Source organism: Chanodichthys erythropterus, chromosome 9 (genome assembly GCF_024489055.1).
Source record: "Chanodichthys erythropterus isolate Z2021 chromosome 9, ASM2448905v1, whole genome shotgun sequence".
NCBI classification, from domain to species: domain Eukaryota; kingdom Metazoa; phylum Chordata; class Actinopteri; order Cypriniformes; family Xenocyprididae; genus Chanodichthys; species Chanodichthys erythropterus.
This window is the reverse complement of record NC_090229.1, coordinates 10,968,121-10,992,242: the sequence shown is the minus strand read 5'-3', so window position 1 is coordinate 10,992,242 and position 24,122 is coordinate 10,968,121. Positions and strand designations below refer to the sequence as shown.

The 24,122-nt window shown below is 37.7% G+C and overlaps 2 protein-coding genes across 5 annotated transcripts in view; both read left to right on the top strand.

Moving 5' to 3' along the window:
* The window catches only part of atp2b3a (ATPase plasma membrane Ca2+ transporting 3a), a 33,904-nt gene extending 18,279 nt beyond the window's left edge, over nt 1-15,625 (top strand). For 2 of the 3 annotated variants that reach the window (XM_067393562.1, XM_067393561.1), the window contains 13 exons: nt 55-269; nt 432-674; nt 771-1,012; nt 2,034-2,268; nt 2,412-2,591; nt 4,086-4,173; nt 4,406-4,512; nt 4,938-5,129; nt 5,705-5,918; nt 6,108-6,319; nt 8,025-8,132; nt 8,229-8,411; nt 11,288-11,476. In XM_067393562.1, coding sequence (XP_067249663.1) covers nt 55-269; nt 432-674; nt 771-1,012; nt 2,034-2,268; nt 2,412-2,591; nt 4,086-4,173; nt 4,406-4,512; nt 4,938-5,129; nt 5,705-5,918; nt 6,108-6,319; nt 8,025-8,132; nt 8,229-8,411; nt 11,288-11,476 — 2,408 coding nt within the window. Of the gene's footprint in view, nt 1-54; nt 270-431; nt 675-770; nt 1,013-2,033; nt 2,269-2,411; nt 2,592-4,085; nt 4,174-4,405; nt 4,513-4,937; nt 5,130-5,704; nt 5,919-6,107; nt 6,320-8,024; nt 8,133-8,228; nt 8,412-11,287; nt 11,477-15,599 lie in introns of those variants that run through there. The other variant, XM_067393563.1, reaches the window with a different exon arrangement.
* Nucleotides 15,626-17,866: 2,241 nt separating this feature from the next.
* si:dkeyp-110g5.4 (uncharacterized protein LOC561637 homolog) lies at nt 17,867-23,623 on the top strand. Of its 2 annotated transcripts, none has more exons than XM_067393560.1 (5): nt 17,867-18,006; nt 19,278-19,846; nt 20,045-20,230; nt 21,495-21,614; nt 22,647-23,623. In XM_067393560.1, the coding sequence occupies exons 2-5, from the start codon at nt 19,373-19,375 to the stop codon at nt 22,986-22,988; spliced, it is 1,122 nt and encodes a 373-aa protein (XP_067249661.1). In that variant the 5' UTR covers nt 17,867-18,006; nt 19,278-19,372; the 3' UTR covers nt 22,989-23,623. The 2 variants fall into 2 exon arrangements, with proteins under 2 accessions (XP_067249661.1, XP_067249660.1); XM_067393559.1 differs by having other exon boundaries at nt 19,214-19,846.
* Nucleotides 23,624-24,122: the final 499 nt, after the last annotated feature.

Sequence of the window (24,122 nt, the reverse complement as noted above, 5' to 3'; positions counted from 1 at the left end):
TGAAGAGAGGTGTGCTATTACTTTCTAAGCAATCAGATGTATGATTTATTTTAGGTCTGGTGATGTCCGCCATCACTGTGATTATCCTGATGCTGTACTTCGTGATCGAAACATTCGTCATTCAGGGACGGGTGTGGCTGACGGAGTGCACACCTATTTATGTGCAGTACTTTGTCAAATTCTTCATCATCGGAGTCACAGTTCTGGTGGTGGCTGTGCCAGAGGGTTTGCCACTGGCTGTCACCATTTCACTGGCCTATTCTGTAAAGGTTAGTCAGAAATTAATTGATATTTGGCATTTTCTGCAGCGTTATGTCGAAGAATGCACCTGTTTTTCTAAAGTCAAGTTCATGGAAGTGTCATTTACATACACACCCACATTGGCTAGTGCTCTCAACATTTTAACAGTTCCTATCAATGTCTTTTCACAGAAAATGATGAAGGACAATAACCTGGTGCGTCATTTGGATGCCTGCGAGACTATGGGCAATGCCACGGCTATTTGCTCGGATAAAACAGGGACCCTCACCACAAACCGGATGACAGTTGTGCAGATTTATATACTGGACCAGCACTTCCGTGACATCCCAACTCCAGATCAGATTAACCCCAGGACACTGGAGCTCATGACCACTGCTATTGCCGTGAACTGCGCCTACACCTCCAAAATAATAGTGAGATGCTTTTACTAAAGCAGTAAATCAGTTTTACAACCCTCATTTCATCCCTTCATTCACCATTCCTTCCTCTCTCTTCACCTTTTCCCCTAGGCTGCAGATAAGGAAGGTGGGCTGCCCAAACAGGTGGGTAATAAGACTGAGTGTTCTCTGCTGGCACTCGTGCAGGACCTGAAACAGGACTACCAAGCCGTGAGGGAGCAGATCCCCGAAGAGAAGCTCTATAAAGTGTACACCTTTAATTCTGTTAGAAAATCCATGAGCACCGTCATTCAGATGCCTGACGGAAGTTTCCGCTTATACAGCAAAGGAGCCTCAGAGATTCTGCTCAAAAAGTAAGTTCTGTCTTTGTGTATGTGGTGATTTTGGCCCATTTGTCCCACAAGTGTTTTTTTTTTTTAAATCACAATAATTATAACTTATTTATGCTATATACACTATCATTTAAAAGTTTTGTTTAAGATCACAAAGAAAACACTGTATCCCCACTTAAATAAACAGCCCAGCTATTTTCAAATGTGATTATAATAAGAAATGATTCTTGAGCACCAAATCAGCATTTTAAAATGATTTCTGAAGGATCATGTGACACTGAAGACTGGAGTAATGATGCTGAAAATTCAGCTTTGCCATCATAGGAATAAATTACATTTTAAAATATATATTAAAAAGTTATTTAATTTGTAATAATATTACACAATATTACAGTTTTTACTGTATTTTTGATCAAATAATGCAGCCTTGGTGAACACAAGAATCTTCTATTAAAACCATGAAAATATTACTGATCACAAACTTTTGAAAGGTAGTGGTATATTACTTTGAAAGGCATATTAGTTATTATAGTATATATTATATTGTATTATTTAGTTCTGATATTGATAATCAACATTTTGTGATGGTTGAGCTTATTTCACTGGCCATTTGATTAAAAACCAAGGACTGTTTCTTTAAGGCCTCATTTGTGGAAAGTGCTAAATAGAACAGAAAAAATCAGCCTTGATAAATAAATATTTAATTCACAGACTATTTTAACTCTGCTGCTGGAAGAACACAGAATGGAAAGTATGAGCGTTCTGAGGTTTAAATTTTGTGTTCCGCATGTGGCATTGAGGTTGCCACTAATTTTTATATTAATCCCTTTTGAACAAAGTTTTCTTTCTTTTTTTCTTTAAAAATTGCAGCATGTAAGCAGACTACAATTTGTCTAAAAAGAGTGCTTAAAATAAGTGTTAAAAGGAAGTAACAATTACACCTCACCTCCTTCTAACTGGCTTTTGGGTACATTTGAACAGTGTGGTCTTTATCAAAAAAATGCAGTGTAAAAGAAATTAAGCAATTCTGCCTTCATCCCAGGTGCTCGTTCATCTTAGGCCGTGACAGTGACGTTCGTGCTTTTAAGCCCCGGGACAAAGATGATATGGTGAAGAAAGTGATTGAACCGATGGCATGCGAAGGCCTTCGTACAATTTGTATCGCTTACCGGGAGTTTCCAGCTGACCCCATGCCAGACTGGGAAAACGAGACAGACATTGTCTCCAACCTTACCTGCATCACCGTGGTAGGCATTGAAGACCCTGTTCGACCAGAGGTATGCAGACCAATTTACTGTCTTATAGATGTCTGTGTTTTCTCTGTTTGCAGTCTAATCATAATAAGTCTTAAGATGCTGTATGTGAGGGATTTTTATGACACCGATATCTATTCTGGTTTGCTAATTGTTATTCCAATTAGGTCCCAGATGCTATCAAAAAGTGCCAACGAGCAGGCATCACTGTGCGCATGGTGACGGGTGACAACATAAACACTGCGCGTGCCATTGCTGCCAAGTGTGGCATCATCAGTCCTGGCGACGACTTCCTGTGTATGGAAGGGAAGGACTTCAATAGGCGAATCAGGAACGAGAAAGGAGAGGTATACCATACTTTCAGGTTTTATAGTTTTGTACAGAGCTTGTACAGGAATTATTACTATAAATCTTTACCTTTTTGCCAAGATTCAAAGACATGCACAAAATTAACAATGAAATACACAACCGCCGGTGAAAAATATCTAGATGAATGATGATATATGTAGTTAGATACATTACTGTTCAAACGTTTGTGGTCAGTAAGATTTTTTTTTTTTTGAAGGAAGTTAAAGGGTTAGTTCACCCAAAAATGAATATGTCGTTTCAAACCCGTAAGACCTCCGTTCATCTTCGGAACACAGTTTAAGATATTTTAGATTTAGTCCGAGAGCTTTCTGTCCCTCCTTTGTAAATGTATGTACGGTAAACTGTCCATGTCCAGAAAGGTAATAAAAAACATCATCAAAGTAGTCCATGTGACATCAGAGGGTTAGTTAGAGTTTGTTGAAGCATGGAAAATACATTTTGGTCCAAAAATAACAAAAACTATGACTTTATTCAGCATTGTATTCTCTTCCGGAATCCTTTCCGTTGAATTGATTCCACTGAATTGATTCCATTGAATCCTTTTATCTGTTGGCATTGGTAATGCACTTTTACGTCGTTGTTTTTGGTGATTAGGACATCCGCGACATGCACACTTATGCACCATTTTAAAAAAATATAGCAATACCAAAATACAAACAATGTAGAATAGCTTGAATACAGCGTGCGTCTCCCTCAGACTGTAAACGAAGCTCGGGCACACCGGATAACACGTCAGCAGCGTCACTGTGAGTCATGAATGCGAATTGACAACAGACCCGGAAGAGAAGACAATGCTGAATAATGTCATAGTTTTGTATTGTATTTTTGATGCTTCAAAATGTAGCGGATGTCTTAATCGCCAAAAACAACCACGGTGACGTAAAAGTGCATTACCAACGCCAACAGATGAAAGGATTCAATGGAATCAATACAATGGGATCAATTCAATGGAAAGGATTCTTGAAGAGAAGACAATGCTGAATAAAGTCGTAGTTTTTGGACCAAAATGTATTTTCGATGCTTCAACAAATTCTAACTGACCCACTGATGTCACATGGACTACTTTGATGATGTTTTTATTACCTTTCTGGACATGGACAGTGCACCGTACATACACTTTCAATGGAGGGACAGAAAGCTCTCTGACTAAATCTAAAATATCTTAAACTGTGTACCGAAGATGAACGGAAGTCTTACGAGTTTGGAACGACATGAGGGTGAGTCATTAATGACATGATTTTTGGGTGAACTAACCCTTTAATACTTTCAGCAAGGATGCATTAAATTGATCAAAAGTGACTGTAACATGAACTGCATGTTACTTGAAAATATTAATAGAAATTGTAATAATAGTCATTAAAAAATAAAAATATTATTGTTTTACTGTATGAGCATAAGAGTCTTTTTAACATCCCCAAACTTTAGAATGGTAGTGTAGATATATCAAATTTTCTTTTCAACTTTTTTTGCAGATTGAGCAAGAGCGCATTGACAAAATTTGGCCCAAGCTCAGAGTTCTTGCTCGTTCTTCCCCCACAGACAAACACACACTTGTCAAAGGTGAGTCTCTCCTTCAGTTCTGTTCATCCCTTGTTCCTATGGAGATGATTACCTCTACATTATGTCCTTAATGGAACTCTCTTATATGCAGTACAATTCAAAAGTGAAATGATGACATTTATGCTGATTTAAACAGAGATACCAAGCTTTTCCTGATGTTGATGATGATGAACAAGTGTTTTGATCTTGATTATTAAGATTTTTGTTTATTTTGTGTGTGCCTTCTGTTCAGGTATCATAGACAGCACCGTTTTGGAACAAAGGCAGGTAGTTGCAGTCACTGGTGACGGCACAAACGACGGACCTGCTCTGAAGAAAGCTGATGTGGGGTTTGCAATGGTGAGAAGACCCATCCATTAAATATATGAAAATTGCGAGAGAGCCGTATATTTTTTGAGGTTCTGTTACACAAAGTGTAATGATAAACTCAAATGAAGCTAAATATGATACATTCAGTGAACATGATTGTTGATTTAACACTTAAGGTTTTGCTGGGGCTCAGGTTTGATTGACAGAAAGGTTTGTTTCTTTAAATAGTTTAAAAGCCATCTTCCAAAACACTTCAAATTCATTTGAAAATTTCATATGAACTGCAGTGCATTTCATAAAAGCATTTCAACTGAGAAAATTCAGAATGGGAATATGCCAAGTGTGAAAACAAAGGTGTGATTTTTATTTTTAAAATTCAGTATTAAAATGAAACATAACATATTTATAGATGTGTGAATGCTGACAAATAGTAATCGATTTCTCTGTCTGCATAGGGCATTGCTGGTACAGATGTGGCCAAGGAGGCCTCTGACATCATCCTGACAGACGATAACTTTTCCAGCATAGTGAAGGCTGTGATGTGGGGACGGAATGTGTATGACAGCATCTCCAAGTTCTTACAGTTTCAGCTCACAGTGAATGTGGTGGCTGTCATAGTAGCCTTCACTGGTGCCTGCATCACACAGGTACATGCATACACTTATATGAGTGCACACTTCCATTCAAAAGTTCGGGGTCAGTAATAATTATATTCTTTAAATCAGAAAGGTCACATTAAATGGATCAAAAGTGAAGACATTTATAATATCCAAAAATATTTCTATTTCAAATAAATACTATTCTTTTGAACTTTCTATTCATCAAAGAGTCCTGGGGGGAAAAAAATCATAATTTACACAACTGTTTTCAACATTGATAATATTAAGAAATCTTTCTTGAACACCAAATCATCATATCTGAATGATTTCTAAAGGATCACGTGACACTGAAGACCGGAGTAATGCTGCTGAAAATGCAGCTTTGACATTACTGGAATAAATTACATTTAAAAAAATATTAAAATAGAAAACAAATATTTAAAATTGTTAGAATATTTCACAATATTACTGTTTTTACAGTATTTATGATCAAATATATTCAGCCTTGGTGAGAGACGTCTTTAAAAAACTTAAAAAAATCTTACTGAACCAAAACAATTTAATTTAAAAAAAGAGTATAAAACCTGACATTTAATCTATGATTTTATTTATTTTTGGTGTAGGATTCACCCCTTAAGGCTGTGCAGATGCTGTGGGTCAATCTGATCATGGACACGTTTGCTTCTCTGGCTCTTGCCACGGAGCCACCCACCGAATCGCTGCTCCTGAGGAAGCCTTATGGCCGAAACAACCCCCTCATATCTAGAACCATGATGAAAAACATCCTCGGACATGCAGTCTACCAGCTCATCATCATCTTCACTCTGCTGTTCGTAGGTACGTTCCTTTGCACACTGGTTCTGGCAGAGACCCATTATTTGTCTGTTAGGTAATTTCTGTTCTCTTTCTTCTGATGTCTACAAGGATCATACTCTGTTATCTGCCATTTTTTTTATTTTTATTTATCAGTATTGGTTGATATTGTCTTTGGATATTCGTTTCATCTTTCCTTGACTTTTTGTGCAGGTGAGAGGATCTTTGATATAGACAGCGGCCGTAATGCTCCGCTTCACTCTCCTCCCTCCGAACATTACACCATCATCTTCAACACATTTGTCCTCATGCAACTCTTCAATGAGATCAATGCCCGTAAGATCCATGGAGAGAGGAACGTGTTTGATGGAATCTTCTCAAACCCCATCTTCTGTTCAATTGTGCTGGGGACCTTTGCAATACAGGTGAATGAAGATATTTAACTCTCGATTCTTTTATTTCCATTTCTACTTGTTTATTGATCTTTATAAATTAAATGCCATATATGCACAATATATTTCAAAAGTTTGGACTCTTTAGTTTGGAATCTTTAGAAGAGTTATTAATCAAGTAATCAAGTTGATCAAGTAAATATTTTTGAAACATTTACTTGATCAAAACTACAGTAAAAATAGTAATACTGTGAAATATTATTACAATTAAAAAAATTGTTTTCTATTATAATATATTTTAAAATGTAATTTATTCCTGATAGCTGAATTTCCAGCAGAATCTCTCCAGTCTTCAATGTCATATGATCCTTCAGAAATCGTTCTAAAATGTGGATTTGATGCTGAAGAAACATAAAAATAAAAATTAAAAATGGTTGTGTTTGATACATTTTTCCATAATTCTTTGATGATTAGAATGTTAAAATTATATATATATATATACGGAAAGTATTCAGACCCGCTTAAATTTTTTACTCTTTGTTATATTGCAGCCATTTGCTAAAATCATTCAAGTTCAACTTTCTCCCATCTCCCAACTGCATCTCTGGAGCTCAGCCACAGTGATCTTTGGGTTCTTCTTTACCTCTCTCACCAAGGCTCTTCTCCCCCGATAGCTCAGTTTGGCCGGACGGCGAGCTCTAGGAAGGGTTTTGGTCGTCCCAAACATCTTCCATTTAAGGATTATGGAGGCCACTGTGCTCTTAGGAACCTCAAGTGCAGCAGAAATGTTTTTGTAACCATGGCCAGATCTGTGCCTTGCCACAATTCTGTCTCTGAGCTCTTCAGGCAGTTCCTTTGACCTCATGATTCTCATTTGCTCTGACATGCACTGTGAGCTGTAATGTCTTGTATAGACAGGTGTGTGGCTTTCCTAATCAAGTCCAATCAGTATAATCAAACACAGCTGGACTCAAATGAAGGTGTAGAACCATCTCAAGGATGATCAGAAGAAATGGACAGCACCAGAGTTAAATATATGAGTGCCACAGCAAAGGGTCTGAATACTTAGGACCAAGTGATATTTCAGTTTTTCTTTTTTAATAAATCTGCAAAAATGTCAACAATTCTGTGTTTTATGTCAATATGGGGTGCTGTGTGTACATTAATGAGGAAAAAATTAACTTAAATGATTTTAGCAAATGGCTGCAATATAACAAAGAGTGAAAAATTTAAGGGGGTCTGAATACTTTCCATACCCACTGTATATATATATATATATATATATATATATATATATATATATATATATATATATATATATATATATATATATATATATACATACAGTATATAACATAATTGTCATTATGAATGTATTATTATATTGTATTTTTCTGAATCATACATTTTAATGTCAGTGCCATTTTTATGACCTCACATGAATTGAGAAAAAAAAACAAAAAAACATTGTTACACTGCAAAGACATTTTAACAAGCTATAAAAAGTTGAAAAGAAATGTAAACATCGCACACCACCTCAAATATACACTTTTCCTTATGAATGTATGTATGTGTGTATGTATATAGGGTGAATTTGGGGTGATTGGGACACATTTTGCCATTGAGATGAAGTGTCCCAATCAACCTGAATTCACCTTATATATATATATATAATATATATATTTTACACAGAGATGAAAATAAACTCCACTCCTATATCTCTGTTTGTGATTTGTAGGCTGTGATTGTGCAGTTTGGTGGGAAACCCTTTAGCTGTTCCCCCTTAAATGTGGAGCAGTGGCTTTGGTGCCTGTTTGTGGGATTGGGAGAGCTGGTCTGGGGACAGGTAAGTGCCATTCTAGGTGCTCTCGAAAACAGAAAATGAGTTTCAAAAATATCAGGTTTTGTTTTACTTCTCTGTATTGTTTTTTCCACCCCCTAGGTGATAGCATCAGTGCCAACACATCAGCTGAAGTGTCTGAAAGAAGCGGGCCACGGGCCGGCTCCAGACGAGATGATGGATGAAGATCTTGCTGAGGATGAGGATGAGATTGACTATGCTGAGAGAGAGCTGAGACGAGGACAGATCCTGTGGTTCCGAGGTCTCAACCGAATTCAGACTCAGGTGACGTTCAGTCTATGTCTTTTCCTGTCCGTTTTAATGTCGCTTTTGCATTGTTTCTGACAGGGACAGCTGTTACCGTGTAGACACATACTGCCTTAAAATAAACCAAATGCCTTCTGTGCTCTAGTTTGCGCACTTCTTCAAACTTTACTTTCCTCATAACTCAAACATATTTTTCTTTCTTCTTTCTTCAGCCTTTATAAATTGATGAAATATTAATATTTAACAAGCTTTCTGTGTTGTAAATCTTAACGTCTCTCTCCCTCACTTCATCCTTAATTCTCTTTGCTGCTTGATCATGCTGTTTTATTCAGTCCTTTTTGCTCTTCTACTTGCGTCTCCGTGTATTATGTCACTCCTTGGTAACTATTATTGGCCTTTTTGAATTTTTAAATATTATTATGGTTTGTATGCACAGTGTTTCTTCAAGTATAGGCACTTTTGCATTTACATTCTGAGCCAACAAATGTAATTTCCTCCACATCTCAGTGTTTACATTCTGTGGTAGAAATTACAGTTTAATCATTTTTGTGAAAAAAATAGCTTTGTCTTGCAAAGTCTAATTTCATGGCTAGCAATTTATGTATCCTAAATTCATTCATTCATTAACCATTTCAGTCGTATCTATGGGCCATCTCTTGCCAGAAGAAAGATGAATCTATGAATTTTCCGCACACACACACACACACACACGCATTCACACCTACAGACAATTTAGCATCTCAAATTCACCTATAGTACATGTTTTTGAATTGTGGTTGGATCCGGAACACCCAGAGGAATCCCATGCTGACACAGAAAGGACTCCTTGCTCAGCCGGAGACATCCTTGCTAAATAGACACAACTAAATAATATTTTCTTACTTTTTACATCATTTCACAAAATTACAGCTTGATTGGAAATTATAATAAAACATAAGAAATAATGCAGAACACTAAAATGTTTATTTTCTTCACACGTCTCATTACTCATTATTTTAAGCATGCATTTCACTGAGGCCCTGTTTACACTAGTGCATTTTAATTTTAAAATCACATTTTAAAATGAAAACAATCCTCATCTATGCTGGCATTTCCACTGCATTTCAGAAATGATCTTTGTTCACACTACACGACCGAAAACGCATGTCATATGACCCTTTCATGCATACTGGGCATGTGCATACAAGTTTAAACAGTTGCTGCTTGCGCATGTAGGCAGCTGCAGTGATAAAAAAAAATGCAGAATTGAACTGCACAATGGCTGCTAAAAAGGACCACAAAGTCAGCTCAAAGCATGCAATTCCGTCTCCATGTTATTATTTACACAGTCGTCAAGGCTAGTATGTTACAGAGCCGTTGAGAGAGATGGCTCTGAGCTGCGTTTCCCAAAAGCATTGTAAGCCAAAATTGATTGTATAGCCACTAATCGTCTCTACGATCAATTTTGGCTAACGATGCTTTAGGGAAACACAGCCCTGGTCTGTTGTTGTCGTGTTCTGGTAGCATAATGTGGGCAGCCACACCTTCGTTTTCGTCCATTTACACTGAAATGCAACCACAGAGCATTCAAACTAAAACAAGATCCGCAGCGTTTTTGAAAGTCTCCAGTTTCAAAGGTCGAAAACGCCAGTCATAATCTGTATAGTTAAAAATAATCTATAAATTAAAGGTGCCATTGAACGTTTTTTTAAAAGATGTAATATAAGTCTAAGGTGTCCCCTGAATGTGTCTGTGAAGTTTCAGCTCAAAATACCCCATAGTTTTTTTTTGTTTATAATTTTTTTAACTACTTATTTTGGGGCATAATTAGAAAGAGCTTTCGACTCTATCATTGCATAAACAAAGTTTACACAGCTAATATAACCCTCAAAATGGATCTTTACAAAGTGTTCGTCGTGCATACTGCCTGCCTGAGTATTGTATTTATTTGGATGTTTACATTTGATTCTGAATGAATTTGAGGCTGTGATCCGTGGCTAACGGCTAACGCTACACTGTTGGAGAGATTTATAAAGAATGAAGTTGTGTTTATGAATTATACAGACTGCAAGTGTTTAATAATGAAAATAGCGACAGCTCTTGTCTCCGTGAATACAGTAATAAACGATGGTAACTTTAACCACATTTAACAGTACATTAGCAACATGCTAACGAAACATTTAGAAAGACAGTTTACAAATATCACTAAAAATATAATTTTATCATGGATCATGAATTGCTTACCTAGTCTGATGATTCAGCTCTGTACAGATCCAGACGTTACTGGCTGCCCTTGTCCAATGCCTCTCATAATGTTGGGAACATGGGCTGGCATATGCAAATATTGGGGGCGTACATATTAATGATGCCGACTGTTACGTAACAGTCTGTGTTTATGTTGAGATTCGCCTGTTCTTCAGAGGTCTTTTAAACAAATGAGATTTATATAAGAAGGAGGAAACAATGGAGTTTGAGACTCACTGTATGTCATTTCCATGTACTGAACTCTTGTTATTTAACTATGCCGAGGTAAATTCAATTTTCAATTCGATGGCACCTTTAAATAAATATTGAAATTATTTATGATTATTTCACTTTGATTAGAAGATATAAGAAATATTTTAATGAAGAATTTAGTGTCTTTCAAGGATAGAAGAATACAATTTATGATTTTCAAATACATTCCAATCCAGTTTTAATGTACGTTTCATATAACAGAAAGAAAATTTAAATCCATTGGTTTTAATAAAAATAAATAAAGTGCTCATAGTTGAAGAAACACCCTTAAATGGTTGTCATGCACAATTTATGAAATGCTGCTTTTCCTGCAAGACGTTCCTCCCCAAAAACCAGTCCTGTTCATTTCATTGAGCTCATTCGCCTGTCTGTGTGATGTCCTTCTCTCTCTCCTGCAGATGGAGGTAGTGAGTACCTTCAAGAGAAGTGGTTCGTTTCAGGGTGCAGTGAGACGCCGCTCTTCAGTGCTCAGCCAACTCCATGACGTAACCAATAATTCTACTCCCTCTCACGTAGTTCTCTCCACTGCCAATGCAACTGGTGCCCCCGGGAGTGAGTCCTTACATTCCGTTAACGGCACCTCGTAGAGCCCGTGCACTCAGATGGCTTAGCATAAACACGAACACACACGTGCATTGTTGCCTGCCTTCAAACGCACCTAGTCTGCTGAATGTTGGGTGTGTGCGAGAGAGAGAGAGAGCAGATTATCATCAGAGCATCTGCTTCATCTCTCTACTTGTGCACTTTTATTAGTTTGTTTTGCTTATTAGTTTGTGGCCTTTCTTTCTCTTTCTTTCTTTCTTTCTTTCTTTCTTTCTTTCTTTCTTTCTTTCTTTCTTTCTTTCTTTCTTTCTTGCTTTCTTTCTTGCTTTCTTGCTACCTCATAACTTATATTTCTTGCTGTTTATTCTGGCTTGATGCTGCCAAGATGGTTTTCTTTTTCTTGTTGCCTTTTTTTGATTCTCCCGTTGCTTGATTTGCCAATAATTCACCCTCAAATCAATGTTGCCATAAAGGGCTACCGGAATTTCACTCGAAAGAGCCAAACAACAATTGAACTGAATTGAGAAACTAAAGTGGAGATGTTTCATCTGTTTGCTAAATCAAAAGCTGACAACATGGGAACAACGAAAGCAATGGTTGACTGTTGTAAACCTGCGAGTATAAGCCCATAATGGTTTCTGCTGCCATTTGCGTATTAGGGATATTAGCATTAATAATGCTAACATTTTTCTATCCCGTTCAGGACAAAAAGCATACTTACGGTGTGCCATGTTTTTTGCTCATGTCTTTGTGCGCCTTGTTCAGATTCTCCTCTCTCTCTTCACAGGTTTCGTGTTATAACCTGCCAAACTTGTCATCTAATTGAAATGTCCTGCTAACTGTTGCTGCTTGAATTTCTACACATTAGAAAATCTTTCTTTCTATCTGCTGCTATGTCACAAAACAGCTATAGTTTTGGACACAATCTTCTTGAAAGTCATTCTCACAGACAGCGATTTGTTTATGAGGGTTTAATGCACCAAATATAACATCAACATTGCCCTCCAGGTACCAGAAGCGATCTTTTCTGTGGTCTAAAGAAAACAGCTGCGTCTTAGCCTTTTCCAAATCCCTTCAAAGAGACCACCAAGCATTAGCCCAGCTGGAACCCCCTTAGTTTCATTATCACTTCCCCTTTAATGTTAATCTTCAGTTGCTTTTATTTATGAACCTTTAAAAATGAAAGTACGAGTTCACTTTCTATTTTGTCCTCCTATTTTAACAGAGGTTTTTTTTTTTTTTTTTGGTCTTATCCCGTCCTGTCCTGTCAGTCTTGTCCAGTGTTTCTTTTCTGTTGTTCTTTTTTCGTGTTTGTCTTCGTTTCCTCGTCTTGTAACATTTTGTGCTATGTTATCTTAGCTTAAAGGGATAGTTCACCCAAAAATGAATATTACCATGATTTACTCACCCTCAAGCCATTCTAGGTGTATATGACTTTCTTCTTTCAGCCAAACACAATCAGAATTGTATTAAAAATATCCTGGCTCTTCCAAGATTTATAATGGGAGTGAAAAGAGTTTTTGAAGTCCAAAAAAGTGCAACCATCCATCATAAACGTACTCTATGCGGCTCTGGGGGTTAATAAAGGCCTTCTGATGCGAATCGATGCATTTGTGTGAGACAAATATCCTTATTTATAACTATATAAAGTAAAATAACGAGCTTCCGGCACAACAGCTATATGTATTCAACTAAAAAAGCGTTAACTTCCGCAACGTAGTACACAATGCCGTGACGTTCTACGCTATGCCATGACGTATTATGCTATTTCCTACGTTATAATGTGTAGTAAATCATGTCATCACGTACGAATGCTTATGTCATGGCGTACGTTGAGTGCATATGGCTGTCGTGCCGGAAGATTTACTTTTAAAAATAAGGATTTTTTTTTTTTTTTACACAAACACATCGATTCACTTCAGAAGGCCCTTGGAGCTGCGTGGAGTACGTTTATGATCGATGGATGCACTTTTTTTGGACTTCAAAATCTCATCCTCCAATCACTCCCATTATAAAGCTTGGATGAGCCAGGATATTTGTTTGTTTAGTTAGACTGAAAGAAGAAAGTCATATACACCTAGAATGGCTTGAGGGAGAGTAAATCATGGGATCATTTTTGAGTGAACTAACAATTTAAATCCAACAAAGAAGGGAAAGATCCAGCTAAATGACTTTTATAGTTATAGTTTCACAAAATAATGCAGACATACTTTGGTGATATTGCACAAGAGGGCTGCTTCTCAAAAGCTTTTGTTGGGCTGTCACGCGACAACAAAAGAAAATGACTTTGTGCCGTAGGATTAGACCTCCATCCATCAAACGTCTGTGTTTCACTTCCCTTCTCCTGCCGTCTGTCATGAGGAGTTCTGATGTGATGTGTTTGGAGCTGTTCAAACACAATCCCTTTTCTGTTTTTCCATCCAGTGCCTGAATTACAAAAGACTAGCCGATTCCTCACTGCAGTTAATTTACAATGGGTTTATTTTTCCTCTTTGATATCATAACCATTATGCCATTACGAATTCTGGGCCTTATACTCGAAAGTTTACAATGTCATTGCTGCGTAGCTTTAAATTAAGCAGGAACCACAAAACAAATGGCTCTTTGGAAAAACAAAGCCGCAGAAGCGCTTTTGTGTCCATGTTGTGAAGTCCCCTCCCTCTGTCAGTCACATTGCTTTGTGGTCATTCCCAAGCGTGGTTTGGCTATGCATGTAGAATGCGGAGAACGGGAAAAAATATCCTGTCCGATGAATGTGACGGTCCAACATGCATGGTCACACACACGAATGGTTTCTTTTGAAGAAGATGCATTTTCACCACGGCTGCTGTAGAATCGCACTTGACGAGAACGAAGACGTCAGAAAAAGGAATATGGAACAATTTGATCAATGATTTTACTGATTTTGTTTTTTCTACTGAACGTGTACTTGCATGCCATGCATGAACGGGAAGAGGAAACTTGAATTATTGTGCATGGTTGCATGGGAGATAAGTCCCATTTAATGTGTTCATACTTTTGAGGGCATAGAGAGTTTTTTTTTTTTTTCTTCTTCTTCTTTCCAAAACAAAGGCAATCAAGATCTTCTAAATGTCCTCACATTAGACTGAGCTAATATAATCAAAGATACCTTGCTTTATGTTATATCATTTTTTTTTCTCCATTGATTTATTGAAAGTGGATTTAAAAAAAAGACTTACAAATATACCCTATAAATGTAACGAATAGAAAACTGATGATGTCAGAACAATAAATAATGCTTACAGTCACTAATGCAATCTGTTTTTTCAAGAATGTTGAGTCCGTATTACAGAGTTTGTCAGCACCAACAGTATGTGAATACGCATGTCTTTATTTCCTGTATGTTGTGTAGTGTAAACCTCACTTTTTTTGTTCTAAACATGTGTTTTTGTGTGTGTACTGTGTACACTGTGTGTATGTGTATGTGTGTGTTTGTACCACATGGTGGCGTGTGCCTTCAAAATCATTGTTTGGTGTTTACTGTTGTTTGTTCGCATGTGTTTTTTGTTTTTATTAGTGTTCCATGAATTTTAATCACCTGGTATTGAACTGGCAACAGTGAAAGCTGTAATACTATTTTTGAATTTTGCAGACATACATGTCTTATTTTATTTATTTGGTAATTTTTTTGTGCTCACTAATTTGACATGTCTTACATCAGAGGTTAAAGAAAAGAAATTGAGCTTTTCGATCATTATCATTAACAAAAAAAAAAAAAAAGAGATGAAATTGGGGAGTCATTCATTAGATCCACGTATTAAATGAAAAGCAGAAAGGGGGCTAAGGCTGCTTTGACAGGCCATATTCTCGATATTTATGGTATTGGAACGATTTGTGTTTGCTGTCTTGTTGTATCATCTTGAGATTTCCTTTTCCTCTTGTAATTACAACTTGGATTTCAATTATGTTTTTGGACATCATTCTATAGAGGCCTATAGAATGGCTGTGGAGTTTTGTTTCTTTTTCAAAGGCCTGCTGCACCAAAGGCCTTAATGGATGTGAAACTTTCAGCTCTCGCAGGTCAGCTAGCTGAAAGTGTGCGAATAGTGCAAAAGGGGGACTAAACTTCTCTCCACCTCTCTGTCCCTTTCGATCCCTCCATTTTCTTCCCTTTGACATCTCCTACCCTGCACCCTTGACGTATAGATCCGGGTGGTGAAAGCTTTCCGTAGCTCCCTGTATGACGGCATCGAGCGGCCGGAGTCGCGGAACTCCATTCACGACTTCCAGGCGCACCCGGAGTTCATCATCACGGACTCGGTCCACAACATCCCCCTGATCGACGAGACGGACGTGGACGACGAATCGGAACGCTCCAATCATAACCACGTGCGTGTGGCGCTTCGTCACCCCGTCCCTCACTCTCAGCCCCAGAGGCCCCCGCGATCCCGCTACCCGTCCCGCCCAATGAGGCAGCAGAGTCTGCCGGTCACCCTCAACTGCAACAACAACGCCGCCGAGAGCCGCGTCTACCTGGGCTCGAGTGACAACGGGGCGCCGCACGTTTCCCCCTGCCCCGCGAGCCCTCTGCACAGCTTGGAGACGTGCCTCTGAAGAAAGGTCAGAGGTCGGCGAGTCGAGACTGCCAGCCAGAAGGACTGGTGTGGCAGAGAAACGGGATGTTTCTGTACCTAATCTTTGTTCCTATCACTATCACAGATTCACTGCTTCAAAATGTTTCAGTGGTTCTTTACAGTATCTTGTGTGACCCAAAGACAATCCCGCTCCGCATGAAAGTGACCGATTATGTTCTCATACAGTATGTTGCACTTGAACAAGTACCCAAAACGCCGAGGTGGATCTACGTGTATGTAGGAGTGGACTCTGACTAAAGATTTTAAAGACTGAGCCTAACGAAAGTGTAAAAATGGGGAAAAAAAGATGTTTATTTGGGGATAACTCCTTTCGCCTTTTAATTAATAACATTATTGTTCCAATTATTATAGTGGTTATATTTCTGCTAAAACTACGACAATTAATACTACAGTTGCTATTACTCCAGTTATGATACTTCATCGTTTAGCTTTATATAACTAAGTATGTTTGTATGTATGACGTAAGTCTGTATGTATGTGTATTTGTTTGTTTGTTTGCTGTTGTTAAAATCCGTGTCTATGTTCTCATTGGTTCCACACGTGGCCCTCTCTCTCTGTTTTCTGTGTTAGAGTGTGATGTGTATGTCCAATTGAAGAAAAAAAAAAGGAAATGAAATTAAAGAACATATATCAGCAGCATAAATAAAATAAAATCTAACCATTGGAGGAAAATCTTACAATACTTCCTGGAAATGACAGGCAATGGTGCAAGAGCATTGTGTTGTCTTTAAAGAGCATCTCACCCATTCCTGAAAACACATATTCCACGGTTCAAAAAGAAAGAAAAGAGACTTACATTTTTCATAGATCTCCAGTACACAAAGATGATGTTTGTACTGTTGTAGAATATACAATTTGGTGTATTATCATGTCAGTGAAGCAGATCAGCAAACCCTCAAAGGACAGAAAAGATGACAAATATGGTCAAATGTCAGATTGGAAAAGAAATACTTAGGAGACATACAAAGAGACAACCTTAATTGGAAATATGAATTATACTGTCACTAGTAACTGTTTGAACAGGCATCTGTGTGTCCGAAATATGTTGTTTATCGGTATAGATGTTCAGACACAAAACCAAAGATATTAAACCAGATCAGATCACGTGGAACCCTTTAATCCTATATTTTATACTTGGATAATTAACTAAACATTTGCAACACTTACTATAAATGTATGCATCTCACTGCATTATTCCAGTTCTTAGAACAGTGCACATACTTCTTGTGCTTCTACCAGAGACTGATTTAATGTTTTAATGTCGTTAATGTTTCCATCCATCAGATTTTAATTGAAAGCTAATTGCAACAATCTAAAGCAAGAGCTAAATGTGTGTAACATCATAAAAGACACAGAGACAAGGAAAGATGGAATAATAATAATAGGTCACGACGTAAATTATATATATATATATATATATATATATATATATATATATATATATATATATATATATATATATATATATATATATATATATAAATCCTCATATTGCCTGTTTTACATTTCTGTTTGCATTATATTTCCCAGCGGATGAAAACATTGACAGTCAATCAGAATGCAACCGATTATAAAAGAGCTGCAGAGCTTCATCCGTGCATTGGTTTGGACGCTAATATAGTTATTTAAAATGATTAAATCAGCGAGTAAAGGGGTAAATGGCAGGATTTATATTTTAAATGAACAATCATTTCATCTTTACCAGCTGTTTTATTTTTAGTCAGTTTCTATATCGAATTAACATTAAACTTTTGTCTAACAATGACTTTTATTTTGACACTTAAGACCAAATAACAAACTCCGGAAGTTTTCTCCGGAAGTCCTTACTGACTGCAGATACTTGTACCTCTAATAACAGGTTTATTTCATTGCAAGGAACTGTATGAATTCAATTTGTGATCTTTGCTGTGGAGACTTCTCAGTGCCGCTTTTGCTGCGAATGAAGTGACCAATTTTGGGTAACTTATATGACAACATTTGTTTTTAGTTTTGGTTTACGCTTCCTGTTCTTGTTTGTCAGCTAAATGATTGTTGGTCGTTCTTAACGACAAATCCACAAAATTCACCATGGTAACAATAATTTCCTACAAAATACCTTCAGTTAACACTGTAGAAATATTTAACGTTAATACGTTTATACAGCATCGTTTTTTAAAAGTGTTTAAGTGTTATACAGTCTCTCTGTCGTTTCGTTTATTTATATAAGCTGTGTAACGTTAGAGTTCAAAAACCCTTATTATTAGAGACACCGGTGGCCGTTAAGTGAACTGCAGCCAGCAACGTGTACTGTTGTGCAACAATGTGCACAGGTAATGTACAAGAGACTGAACGTGATTCAATGCCCTGATATTATTATTATACTTAATGCGAAGTTATTCGCTTAGGGGTAAAAAGAAGTTGGAAATACCTGCTGCGATAGATACACTGTTAACGAACATCCCGACGCTGCTGAATATGTAAATATGTACTGCGCACTTTCCTGGCAATAACAAAATAAACACCCATAAAAAATGGCAGCTATGAGAAATTACTCTTTCGGCATTATCCTAATATATAACACTGTAGCATTCGTTTCATTTGTCATTGAACAGAAAAAGGGATCTCTGTAGCGCGCTGGCTTGCTTAGTTGGGGACACTTGACATTTGGTATTCAACAGTGCTTTGATCTGCCTGCATTGACACTAGTCTTTAAGAGCTGCTGTGCAGCCAAAATAATGTACCAGTTATCAATGTAAAGCTGCTTTGACACAATCTACATTGTAAAAAGCGCTATATAAATAAAGGTGACTTTACTTGACTTGTCATAAACGTCACATCCTTTTGATTTTCCCGGCAAAAACGTCCCGAGTCCTTCACATAATAATCATTCTACAGGCTTTCATAGATAATATAGGAAGTCAGGGAAGGTCTCGTTTTTTTTAAGTTTCGTTAGAAGCTGATTACACATTGGCAATGGTAAAAGTAACAAAAACTTAAGTAGTGAGGATGTTGGATGAAGCTAGTTTCAATGGTAACCTTTCTTTAAAGGCTATTTTATGAGCTGAGCTTCACCTCTGTATGTTGAGTGGGCTATTTAGTTGTTTAGTAATAATAAAATGCAAAAAACATATATAAAAACTCATCAGACTGCAATCATATGAAAGATTTATTCAACCAATCCCACAGGTTCAAACTCTTCTGTGATTCAGAATGTCCTGCATGGAGAACATTGTTGTTTACATTCCCAAAGGAACGTGTGTCAAAAACATCCCCGTGCAGTCCCTGTCCAGCTCCACGGCCAGGAAGATCCGTGTCGCTCTGTCTCAGCATGAATCAGAGAAACAGATGCCGCAGACAGTGACGTGGATCTGTCCGGTTGAGCTGCGGGAAAAAGAAGTGGCCCTGGGCAAGGACAGCAGAGAAACACTTCCCTACAGGCCGCTGGTCACCAAAATAACTCCAGGCCAGTTTTTGCTGCCTGTTGTGAGTTCCAGCATCACTGCCTTTAAGGTCTTAAAAGCGATTTTAAAAACACACAAGCCTAAAATACAGTTTTCAGGGCAGGAGACTGAAGTGGCCTCTCAGCCCAGCATCAGGGATTCAGTTGAGCGAAATGCCATCATCGTGTTTAATGGTCAGATCTTCCTCTCAGTGAGGAAGTCACGTTGCAGGCAAGTGCGACTGCAAAACTCTCCCTCAGCACCTTCAGGTGTGTGTCCGGTTTCTCCCAGTCAACAGCACCAGATAAACATAAACACTGCATCTAGTTGTCAGGCACAACCACTCCCGGACACTTCACCCAGATCACAACAGAGCAAGGTAGGACATTTTCCCTCTTTTGTTATAGTTTGCAATCTTGCAAAATAACTGGAATCCATTACAGTACCTTTAAATCTGTGTAAAATACAAATTGTTCATGATTTTAAAAGTGATTAGGTGCTGTTTGAAATCTTTCAGAAACCCTTTTGATCCCATTTTATTGATGTTTATTAACTAATTTTGCCTTTAAATTAACAGAAAAATGAGGCACCCTCAGAGTCCAGGGCAACAAGTTGCCCACCTAAACTTCCTGAGGATCTGGAGTCTATTCAGGAGCCCAGTGTCCTTCAGCAGTCCCAGATCATCCATTCATCATCTGCCGTCTCACCTAGTTGTCAGGCACAACCACTCCCGGACACTTCACCCAGATCGCAACAGAGCAAGGTAGGACATTTTCCCTCTGTCCTGAAAAAGGTATAAATGCCAGAATGTGATCAATATGTGATGATCCCCAGTTGAATTGAGCTGAATTACAACACTAACTTTGACACTGTTATCGACCTGAACTGAAAAACGACACTATTGCCTTCTGTAGAGCTGCTTTACAGCTGAAATTTTATTTGTTTCACAAGTAATTTTTACAACATTAACATGCATGTGTAGCTGCTTTGAAACAATCTGTATTGTATAAAGGGCTATATAAATATCAGGAAATTGCTACAAAATACGCATTGACTTTAAATCTCAAAACTATTTTGAAATGAAAACCTATTTGAAATAACTTTAGATGGTTAAATTAAACTGTTTCATTGATATTCAAATTTAAAAAATGTGACACTGCAAAATCGCTTAAAGGTGCTAAAGAGGATCTTTTTGCCGACTGAGAAACCAAAGACCGTTACTGAATTTTTTAAATGAGCGCATTTGTAAGAACAACCCCCCTCCTTCGAAGGAACGCCTCCCAAAACTCGTAAACACTCGTATTGGAACACAAGTGTTTACCACCGGCATTCGCTGTGTCGTGTTAGTGGATTCATTATGGCGGACTCACCGCAGGTAACTCATAATCTGCAGTTGTTACTCCTGTCTCCTGACAAAAACATCACATGCGGTGCCTGTGGAGTGTGGAAAGTTACTGGAGAGCGCAGCCGCGCTCGTCTCTCACAAGGAACGTCATGGCAGTGATTGACAAGCCAGAGGGCCAATCGTTTAATGATTGGCTGATGTTTTTAAGGCCCTACCTCGTGCACAGATGATGTATATTAATATTACTCCTTTCAGTGCACCTAATAAATAGTCTTTTATCAGTTAGTAAAGACAGTTTCAAGTAATATTGCAAAAATGCATAAAACAAAACATCCTCTGTAGCACCTTTAAACGGCTTCTTGGTAAGATATACTTGTGATAACTTTTCTCTGTCATTGTCATCACTCTTAAGGTGAATTTCAATTTCTTGCTGCAAGGGAATCTTGAAAGCAGCGTTATATAATGTAATGATGACAGTTCAAAGCTGTGCTTTTACATAATGAAGGATCTCTAAAGAGCAAATATCTGTCAAATAAATTCACCATCCCTTTTACAGTAGCTATAAATGTTCAGAAAACTAAAAACATTCACTTTTTTTGGTATATTGAGCATAATTTGTTTTAGGCCTTTGATAGTCATTTATTGGATTTCTGATTGTTGCATGTCTCTTTCCAATCCACAGACTCAGGATGGTCAGGCTCCAGTTACAGATCTTGACATTATCCCACACATTTCACCAAAATTGCACGGAGTCTCTGAAGAAATGCCTGAGCAAAGCTGTACAGGCAAAGAGTGTCAAAAGGTCAGGCTTTAATCTTTTATTTTACTTTGTGTCTTGAAGTCTTGAAGATGGACATGATAAGCTTACATGATTAAAGTGGTGTAAATGTTTTTGTTTTGGAATGGCCTGAGAACTAAAATATGGGTCCTGAAAAATTCTCATTGGCAGTCCTGCCTTTTTTGGCTAATTGAAAAACGTAGTCAATCACAAATGTTCATTGCCTGTCAATCATTTTACCTGGCTATTAGCATTTCTGGTTTTTTAGCCAATTAAGGGTTAGTTCACCCAAAAATGAAAATTCTGTCATTAATTACTCACCCTCATTCCGCACCGAACCTGAATGACGTGCGAGAACAAACCTTTTCCGAGAGCTCAAATGTGTAACCAATGAGGTTTTACGCAGCATGTTTGAGCTTCTGGAAGAGGTTTTGTTCTTGTGCATCGTTCAGGTTCAGTTGAGCTTCTGCTTATGTTCACTGATCAATGTTTGTGTGTGAATAAAAGTCTTATTAAATAGGACTAAACCGCTTGATTCATATGGATTCGTTTTCCGATCTCTTTATGAACTTTTTGAAATGCCAAAGCTTCAATTGCATGGCTATCTATGGAGGGACAGAAAGCGCTCTGATGTAATCTAAAAGATCTTCATTTACATTCCAAAGATGAACGAAAGTCTTACAGGTTGGGGACATAATGAGGGTGAGTAATTAATGACACAATTTTCATTTTTGGGTGAACTAATGCTTTTAAGTCAGACAGTATAGCCTATTTTTAAAGGTTCTCGTCTAGAATACATGGCTACTTTTAAATGGCTGTCAATGGAGAAAGACACTTTCACAATGGTGTAATGCCATCTAGACTATGCTAACCAGCAAAACCTTGACCACTTGGTGACTTGCAAAATAACTGAAATCCCTTACAGTATTTTTGAATCTGTGTTAAAACAAACAAATTGTTCATGATTTTAAAAGTGATTTGGTCATTTGGTGCTGTTTGAAATCTTTCAGATCCCATTTTGATGTTTATTAATGAATTTTTCATTTGAATTAACAGGAAGGTGAGGCACCCTCAGAGTCCAGGTCTGCGAGTAGCCCACCCATACCTCCTGAGGATCTGGAGTCCATTCAGGAGCCCAACATCCTCCAGCAGTCCCAGTTCATCCACGCATCATCTACCGTCTCAGACCAGCCCGAAGCAGCAGGTGGAGAAAGAGAGACATACGAGGATGACAATGAGCGTTTAGAGGCCGCTCTGCTCCCCAGAGCTGAGAGCTTTCTTGCATTTGATTTTGAACAGTTGGCCCATGAAGAGAAAATTAACAACCTACGAGCTCGGCTGAGAAAGAAGGAAGCCGCCCTCGGCACCTTTAGTTCAAAGCCGATGGATCAGATTTAGAGGATCAGACTTGCCAAAGATGTCTGTTCAAGTGGTGTAAAAGTTCTTCATGCATAATTTCATTTGAGCAGCAGAAGAAATGTTTAAACTTTGGTTAGGTCTATTAATTTAATTGTTCATTATTTGATGGCACAAATATTGTAATTTAAATAAAATAATAATGGCCAAAAAAAATGCCAGAGCAATAAATGCAATGAATAATTTAGCAGAGTTTGCTTTTGCACAGGTGTTAGAATATGTTTGATTTACTGCTATTATTAAATATAATTCATTGAGTCAGTTGGTTCATTTATTGGTTCATAATTCAAATAAAAAAGGTTTTGTGTCATACTGAGCATTGGTCATTTTATTTTGTAAACCAACTGCTGTACAACATAACTCCAGTTATTAATGTACTCACACATCTGGTAACATAACGTTTTGTCTTTATTTTATCTTTAAGTGTGTACTCTGTGATTGGCTGTGAATGCGTACCGTTGTTTTATCATTTCAGTTGAAGCCTACACACTCCAAAATCACTTAACCGGCTTCTTGCCGAGATATACTTGTGATAACTTCTTTCTCTGTTGTCGTCACTCTCAAGATGGATTTCAATGTCATGCTGCAGGGAATCCGTTATATAAGATAATGATGACAATTAAAAGTTATATATACTTCTCTAAAGGAACAATATCTATTACTTGGCTATAAATGTTTAGATAGATGCGTCAATTTTGATTTGTTGTTTATTAATCAGATTTCTTTTGTAGTTTCATGCGTCTTCAGTAAAAGACAAGCTTTGTGATTAGGTGTCGTCTGAGTGTAGAGGGAAGGGTAGGATGTGTCCGGTTGTGTGCCATTGGCCCATCCCCTCCCGGTCCTCCTATAAGAGCACACCGGAGTAAGAACGTCAGTAGCTCTTTAGAGAGACCAAACCATAAAAAATAGACATGCCATCAGACGGAATGCCAACTTGTCATGCCAGACACATTCAGATGCTTAGAGGATTCATGCTGAAGGTAAGACTCTGCATGCACTTACCTAGAAACATGTTTTACAATGAGATGACCCAGGATCAGGCTTTCAAATCAAAGACCTTTACACCTGTTGCATGTTATTTGGATGTAGAATTTAGGGGGGAAAGACCACATCTTA